The sequence below is a fragment of the Oncorhynchus clarkii genome, chromosome 5 (genome assembly GCF_045791955.1).
Source record: "Oncorhynchus clarkii lewisi isolate Uvic-CL-2024 chromosome 5, UVic_Ocla_1.0, whole genome shotgun sequence".
Classification (NCBI taxonomy): domain Eukaryota; kingdom Metazoa; phylum Chordata; class Actinopteri; order Salmoniformes; family Salmonidae; genus Oncorhynchus; species Oncorhynchus clarkii.
The window spans coordinates 90,023,196-90,031,538 of record NC_092151.1 but is presented as its reverse complement, the minus strand read 5'-3'; the positions used below and the strand labels follow the sequence as shown (position 1 = coordinate 90,031,538).

Sequence of the window (8,343 nt, the reverse complement as noted above, 5' to 3'; positions counted from 1 at the left end):
TTGTCAGTTACTTCTCATCAGAATGTGTTTGTATAATACTGTGGCGGTGTTGCAGTATCTGTTCTATGTCAAGACTAAGTTACATGGGTAGGAGAGAGGGGAGAGGTCAAGCGTGTATCTCTTGGCTCCACAATGTCTGTGTGCCAGTCAATGTGTCTCTGTGATCTTGTCAAGATAGGATGGATTTGATATATGGCTGTTGATATGGAGGATTTGTTTATGATTCTGAGTTTGAGAAAATAACATAGTTTAGGAGACAAAGCTGAATGATAAATTATGCCGATGCTGTCTGGCTATGTGTGTCTTTGCTATAAAGGATCTCAGTTGCAATGTGTAAGGGACTCTCAGAGAGTTCATTTATAGACACTGAATTGATCTGAGAGTCACAGGGTTGTTATAGAGCTCATATAATTAAAAATTGACTTTGTGATAACTAACTCTGACTTGTGTGTGGTTTGCTCTCATGATTTGGTAAATAGAGGAAATTTCCACGACAGTCGTCACTACAGACACCCTGGTTCGAATCCAGGCTGTATCACAACCGGCCGTGATTGGGAGTTCTATAGGACTGCGCACAATTGGCCCAGCATTGTACGGGTTTGGCCCAGTGTAGGCTGTCATTGTAAATAAGAATTTGCCTAGTTTTTTTTTAAAGATACTTGAATCTCCAGTAAATCATTATATGATATGTTCCTCTTTCTGGGTAAAGTTTGCACAAGCATGTCATAAAAAGAGAGTAAACATATCCACCGCTCATATCCAACGCTCATATCCAACGCTCATAAACGCTCATAAATGATAGTGAAATAGACACAAATTACTTTATGCGAAATTGGTGACAGACACACTGTGATAGTGTGCTGCAATATCAGAAATATAACACAGACATAAACTCTTTACCATCAGCAGAAGTCTCTCCTGCAGCTATTTTGAAGTTAGTTTCTTCCCCCAATTTGTAGATGTCCTTAGCGCTCATTGAAAAGGCATCTACTTGGTTTTTCTAGGAGAAAGAAATGAAGAGGGGTTTAAATAGCATGTTTCAATGGTTAACGCAACTGTATGAAATTAAATAGTGTTTCTTCCTAATCAGTCGGACTCAGGACATCGGCAGATACTCCTAGACAACTAGGTCAACACATGCTCCAAAGGTGATATCATTATCCTATCCAAAACTTAATTAAACAAACAATGTCACTGAAATGATTAAGGGAAAAAAATATATAAACATCAACTGTCACAAACAAATCAAATCAAATCAAATTTTATTTGTCACATATACATGGTTAGCAGATGTTAATGCGAGTGTAGCGAAATGCTTGTGCTTCTAGTTCCGACAATGCAGTAATAACAAGTAATCTAACTAACAATTCCAAAACTACTGTCTTGTACACAGTGTAAGGGGATAAAGAATATGTACATAAGGATATATGAATGAGTGATGGTACAGAGCAGCATAGGCAAGATACAGTAGATGGTATCGGGTACAGTATGTACAAATGAGATGAGTATGTAAACAAAGTGGCATTGTTTAAAGTGGCTAGTGATATATTTACATCATTTCCCATCAATTCCCATTATTAAAGTGGCTGGAGTTGAGTCAGTGTCAGTGTGTTGGCAGCAGCCACTCAGTGTTAGTGGTGGCTGTTTAACAGTCTGATGGCCTTGAGATAGAAGCTGTTTTTCAGTCTCTCGGTCCCAGCTTTGATGCACCTGTACTGACCTCGCCTTCTGGATGATAGCGGGGTGAACAGGCAGTGGCTCGGGTGGTTGATGTCCTTGATGATCTTTATGGCCTTCCTGTGACATCGGGTGGTGTAGGTGTCCTGGAGGGCAGGTAGTTTGCCCCCCCGGTGATGCGTTGTGCAGACCTCACTACCCTCTGGAGAGCCTTACGGTTGAGGGCGGTGCAGTTGCCATACCAGGCGGTGATACAGCCCGCCAGGATGCTCTCGATTGTGCATCTGTAGAAGTTTGTGAGTGCTTTTGGTGACAAGCCAAATTTCTTCAGCCTCCTGAGGTTGAAGAGGCGCTGCTGCGCCTTCTTCACGATGCTGTCTGTGTGAGTGGACCAATTCAGTTTGTCTGTGATGTGTATGCCGAGGGAAATTAAAACTTGCTACCCTCTCCACTACTGTTCCATCGATGTGGATCGGGGGGTGTTCCCTCTGCTGTTTCCTGAAGTCCACAATCATCTCCTTAGTTTTGTTGACGTTGAGTGTGAGGTTATTTTCCTGACACCACACTCCGAGGGCCCTCACCTCCTCCCTGTAGGCCGTCTCGTCGTTGTTGGTAATCAAGCCTACCACTGTTGTGTCGTCCGCAAACTTGATGATTGAGTTGGAGGCGTGCGTGGCCACGCAGTCGTGGGTGAACAGGGAGTACAGGAGAGGGCTCAGAACGCACCCTTGTGGGGCCCCAGTGTTGAGGATCAGCAGGGAGGAGATGTTGTTGCCTACCCTCACCACCTGGGGGCGGCCCGTCAGGAAGTCCAGTACCCAGTTGCACAGGGCGGGGTCGAGACCCAGGGTCTCGAGCTTGATGACGAGCTTGGAGGGTACTATGGTGTTGAATGCCGAGCTGTAGTCGATGAACAGCATTCTCACATAGGTATTCCTCTTGTCCAGATGGGTTAGGGCAGTGTGCAGTGTGGTTGAGATTGCATCGTCTGTGGACCTATTTGGGCGGTAAGCAAATTGGAGTGGGTCTAGGGTGTCAGGTAGGGTGGAGGTGATATGGTCCTTGACTAGTCTCTCAAAGCACTTCATGATGACGGATGTGAGTGCTACGGGGCAGTAGTCGTTTAGCTCAGTTACCTTAGCTTTCTTGGGAACAGGAACAATGGTGGCCCTCTTGAAGCATGTGGGAACAGCAGACTGGTATAGGGATTGATTGAATATGTCCGTAAACACACCAGCCAGCTGGTCTGCGCATGCTCTGAGGGCGCGGCTGGGGATGCCGTCTGGGCCTGCAGCCTTGCGAGGGTTAACACTTTAAATGTCTTACTCACCTCGGCTGCAGTGAAGGAGAGACCGCATGTTTTCATTGCAGGCCGTGTCAGTGGCACTGTATTGTCCTCAAAGCGGGCAAAAAAGTTATTTAGTCTGCCTGGGAGTAAGACACCCTGGTCCGTGACTGGGCTGGATTTCTTCCTGTAGTCCGTGATTGACTGTAGACCCTGCCACATGCCTCTTGTGTCTGAGCCGTTGAATTGAGTAATTGAATATATACAATATATATATATTTTAGATTTGATCAAGTTTTATAGGAAGTCATATAAAAAGTCAATATAAACGGAAATGTGCCCTATTAATCTGAAAGAGCCCCACTTACCCCGATCTTCTGCGCGCATCCTTCCACAGACACGTCGCTGACGCATTGGATAATCGGACGGATGGCCGCACCGCTGAAGGCCTGCGCCATGGCGTTACATTTGGTCATCTCTTGAGCGGAGATTGCGCACCATCTTATAGTGCTCTGGCCAGACACTGGATAGGGAACACATTCAAACAAAAATAATCATATTTTTCTTGTTGTCCTATGGCTACTCAATGTTCATAGAGTACACAACCAAACGTCGACTGCGCAAATTCGTCTTTTACAAATTAAAATTCCATCCAGAAACCTCAATGTGCTGATAATATCTAGCATTTTATACGGATTCATATTAATCCAACCTTTTATTCAAATGTAGTCTTTGCAGCTATTATCGTTTTATAATACACACATAACTATGATGTTTTTTAATTTTTTTAAAAGCAACCTTTATTTAACTAAGGATTAAAATATGTCGTTATTTTACCTCCACACCTCCATAATATACTATTTATTATATTGAGTAAAAAAAACAACTCACCAGTCTGAAGGCCTACTATCAGAGAGGCGACGAATACCCACATAGTGACGGAGTCAGCCAGACGTGAGAATGTCTGATCCTGTACGACCTCCTTATTTATACCTTTCCGATCTCTGATTGGGGCTCCAAAGTACAAGCTCCAAGTTGAACTCCAGCTTTCCGCATATCGTCAAACAAGTTATGAGTATTTTACAACATAATTTTATGGAAATCAGTAGACTTTCTAGCTATTCTTCGTCTAACGTTTTCTCTGAAACTTGGTGACTTCCAGACAGTTAGCTCATACCTGGAAAGACACGTCCCTACTGCCCGCAGCTGGCGCTTGGCCAGACCGAGCACACAGAGGCCATTGACGGGGAAAGACCCCACCTCTGCTGGCCCTGCCCGGTGCTTTTCCATCGTACATCTCAAGGAAGTGGGGTTGGGGGGGGGGGGGGGACATAGTAACTGTAGTAACTTTTCTGCCTGACCCTGTCAATGACAAATACAATTTCTGGAATCTTGTTCTAAGTTTAATGTGAAGACTAGGCTAGTAATACAAGTGAACCTTCATTAACTGATTTCCCAGATTGCCGTCATATTTCTTATGTCATTTTTCTCTTGTTTCCTTACCAGTGTTTCAATACAATCAAATAAAAATGTTTTTACAAAAGTCATTTCTGAATGGGATACGAGGAAAAAAACAACAACCAAAACCTTAGGTAAGATACGATGCTGGTTCACTGAACAGAAATATACAATCAACCTGCAACAAGATTTTACTGAGTAATATAAGGGTCATATTAGGAAATCAGTCAATTTAAATGAATTATTTAGGCCCTAATCTTTGGATTTCACATGACTTGGAATACAAATATGCATCTTTTGCTCACAGATACCTAAAAATGTAGGGGTGTGGATCAGAAAACCAGTCAGTATCTGGTGTGATCACCATTTGCCTCATGCAGCGAGACACATCTACTTCGCATAGAGTTGATCAGGCTGTTGATTGTGGCCTGTGGAATGTTGTTCCACTCTTCTTCAATGGCTGTGTGAAGTTGCTGGATATTAGCGGGAACTGGAACACGCTGTCGTACGAGTCGATCCAGAGCATCCCAAACATACTCAATAGGTGACATGTCTGGTGAGTATGCAGGTCATGGAAGAACTGGGATATTTTCAGCTTCCAGGAATTGTGTACAGATCCTTGCAACATGGGGCCGTACATTATCATGCTGAAACATGAGGTGATGGAGGAGGATGAATGGCAATGAATGGCAACAATGGACCTCAGGATCATGTCAGAGTATCTCTATGCATTTTGCCATCAATAAAATGCAATTGTGTTCGTTGTCCGTAGCTTATGCCTGCCCATAACCCCACCACCACCATGGGGCACTCTGTTCACAACGTTGACATCAGCAAACCGCTTGCCCACACAACACCATACGCGTTGTCTGCCATCTGCCTGGTACAGTTAAAACCGGGATTCATCTGGGAAGAGCACACTTCTCCAGCGTGCCAGTGGCCATCGAAGTTGAGCATTTTCAACACCGAAGTCGGTTACGATCTGCAGTCAGGGACAAGACCCTGGTGAGGATGACAAACACTCAGATAAGCTTCCCTGAGACGGTTTGTGGTAAAATTCTTTAGTTTTGCAAACCCACAGTTTCATCAGCTGAAAATATGCAACAAAAACAACGATTTTACTGAGTTACAGTTCACATAAGGATATTAGTCAATTCAAATAAATGAATTAGGCCCTAATCTATGGATTTCACATGACTGGGCAGCCAGCCAGGGTGGGCCTGGGAGGGCATAGACCCACCCACTTGGGAGCCAGACTCACCCATTGAGGAGGCAGGCCCAGCCAATCAGAATGAGTTTTTCCCCACAAAAGGTTTTTACTACAGACAGAAATACTCCTCAGTTTCATCAGCTGTCCGAGTGGCTGGTCTAAGATTCCACAGGTGAAGAAGCCGGATGTCGAGGTCCTGGGCTGGCGTGGTTTACACGTGGTCTGTGGTTGTGAGGCCGGTTTGACGTACTGCTTAATTCTCTAAAATGACTTTGGAGGTGGCTTATGATAGAGAAATGAACATTAAATTCTCTGGCAACAGCTCTGGTGGACATTCCTGCAGTCAGCATTTCAATTGCACTCTCCCTCAAACACTTGAGACATCTGTGACAATGTGTTGTATAACAAAACTACACATTTTAGAGTGGTATTTTATTGTCCCCAGCACAAGGTGCACCTGTGTAACGATCCTGCTGTTTAATCAGCTTTTTGTCATGCTTCATGTCATGTGGATGGATTATCTTGGTAAAGGATAAATGCTTACTAACAGGGATGTCAACAGATTTGTACATAGAATTTGAAAGAAATAAGCTTTTTATGCATATGGAATTTTTGTGGGATCTTTTATTTCAGCTCATGAAACATGGGGCCAACACTTTACTTCGCGTTTATATTTTTGTCCAGTATACATCAGAATCAAGGTGAACCATTGTAACCTGGCTTACTTGGGTATTTAGTAGTAGCTTTGAAAAACGTGTTTTACCTATTCATTTGCAATTGGGGAACATACACTACAACCTCCAAAAGTATGTGGACACCACTTCAAATTAGTGGATTCGGCTATTTCAGCCACAACCGTTGCTGACAGGTGTATAAAATAAAGCACACAGCCATGCAATCTCCATAGACAAACATTGGCAGTAGACGGGCCTTACTGAAGAGCTCAGGGACTTTCAACGTGGCACCGTCATAGGACGTGCCACCTTTCCAACAAGTAAATCACATTTTTTTCCCTGCTAGAGCTGGACCAGTCAACTTTAAGTGTTATCATTGTTGTACTGGAAATTTCTAGGAGCAAAAACGTCTCAGCAGCGAAGTGGTAGGCCACACAAGCTCACAGAATGGGACTGCCGAGTGCTGAAGCAGAAAAAAAATGTCAGAGTTCCAAACTGCCTCTGGAAGCAACCTCAGCACAAGAACTGTTTGTCGGGAGCTTCATCAAATGGATTTCCATGGCCGAGCCTAAGATCAACATACGCAATGCCAAGCGTTGGCTGAAGTGATGTAAAGCCCAGGCTAGGCCCCTTAGTTCCAGTGAAGGGAAATCTTAACGCTACAGCATACAATGACATTCTAGAAAATTCTGTGCTTCCAACTTTGTGGCAACAGTTTGGGGCCCTTTCCTGATTCAGCATAACAATGCACCCGGGCACAAAGCGAGGTCCATACAGAAATGGTTTGTCGAAATCGGTGTGGAAGAACTTGACTGGCCTGCACAGAGCCCTGACCTCAACCCCATCAAACACCTTTGGGATAAATTGGAATGGCGACTACGAGCCAGACCTAATCGCCCAACATCAGTGCCCGACCTCACTAATGCTCTTGTGGCTGAATGGAAGCAAGTTCCCGCAGCAATGTTCCAACATCTAGTGGAAAGCCTTCCTAGAAGAGTGGAGGCTGTTTTAGCAGCAAAGGGGGGAGACCCACTCCATAATAATGTCCATGATTTTGGAATGAGATGTTCAACAAGGAAGTGACCACATGCGTTTGGTCATGTAGTGTATTTATAATTCAGTAAAGAGGTTCCCAAACTGGGGTCTGTGGTCCCTTCAGGCTCCATGGAGGAAGTCCAGGTGTTCTATTTGTTTTTTACATGTCTCAGTATTCCTCTTGGTCGGAACGTCAAGTGACTGAACAACGAACTATAAATCAGCACAACAGTAAACATACCGTACATCATAAAACAATCTCCTGCCTCCGGTCCGGTGGTGGTACTAAACCATCAACTCCAATATACCCCACTTATTGCCATCCACTTCCAGATACCTGTACTTTATAGCTCCATAAAACACGACAGCTGTCTATAATAGGAAATACATCTTGCTTAGCCTCGAGTTGGGACTTGAACCCGTTGATATGCTGAGAGAGTGTCTGTGTGCCAAGTTCTCATTGATCAAACACACTGTTGTAGCCAATCACAGTAGCAGAGGGATCCGTTTAGTTAAACTACTGGAAGAGACACATTAGACATGTCCACACTCTCAACAGATGTCCTTTTATACCTTATAACAGTGGATAATATGCTTGAGCTAAATGATTAATTACAAGAATATAATCAACACATACTATAGACATGGGCAAAAAATAGCCATGTTTTCTTTTGTTTTTATAGTGCACATGTAACGGTTTAGTTTTATGTTTATGCTGAACTCTGGATTACAGCGACACGTGTTTATGTCTGAGTGGACTACTCTGGTTAAATCAAATGAGAAACAGGACACCGTTAACTTAAGAGTCTCAGTAAAGAGGTAGAGTGATTAACACACACACAGAGTCGTGGACTACAAGTAGTTAAACTTGTAATTTAACTACATTATACAGCACTTTGGTTGAACTAAATTCAAATCTAGGTTGTGTTTTCAGTAGTTAATTACTTTTTGTTTTGTTTTTACCATGCAGTGGTGTAGCTAACTAACTAACTACAAACTAACTA

The 8,343-nt window shown here is 43.5% G+C and overlaps 1 protein-coding gene across 1 annotated transcript in view; it reads right to left on the bottom strand.

Annotated features, from left to right (window-relative positions):
• Positions 1–4,112, bottom strand: part of LOC139410275 (melanotransferrin) — a 21,267-nt gene extending 17,155 nt beyond the window's left edge. The window contains exons 1-3 of the mRNA XM_071155758.1: positions 3,854–4,112; positions 3,331–3,485; positions 901–1,000 (exon numbers count right to left, since the gene is read on the bottom strand). Coding sequence (XP_071011859.1) covers positions 901–1,000; positions 3,331–3,485; positions 3,854–3,896 — 298 coding nt within the window. The 5' untranslated portion in view covers positions 3,897–4,112. The remainder of the gene's footprint in view (positions 1–900; positions 1,001–3,330; positions 3,486–3,853) is intronic.
• Between the last annotated feature and the right edge of the window lie 4,231 nt (positions 4,113–8,343).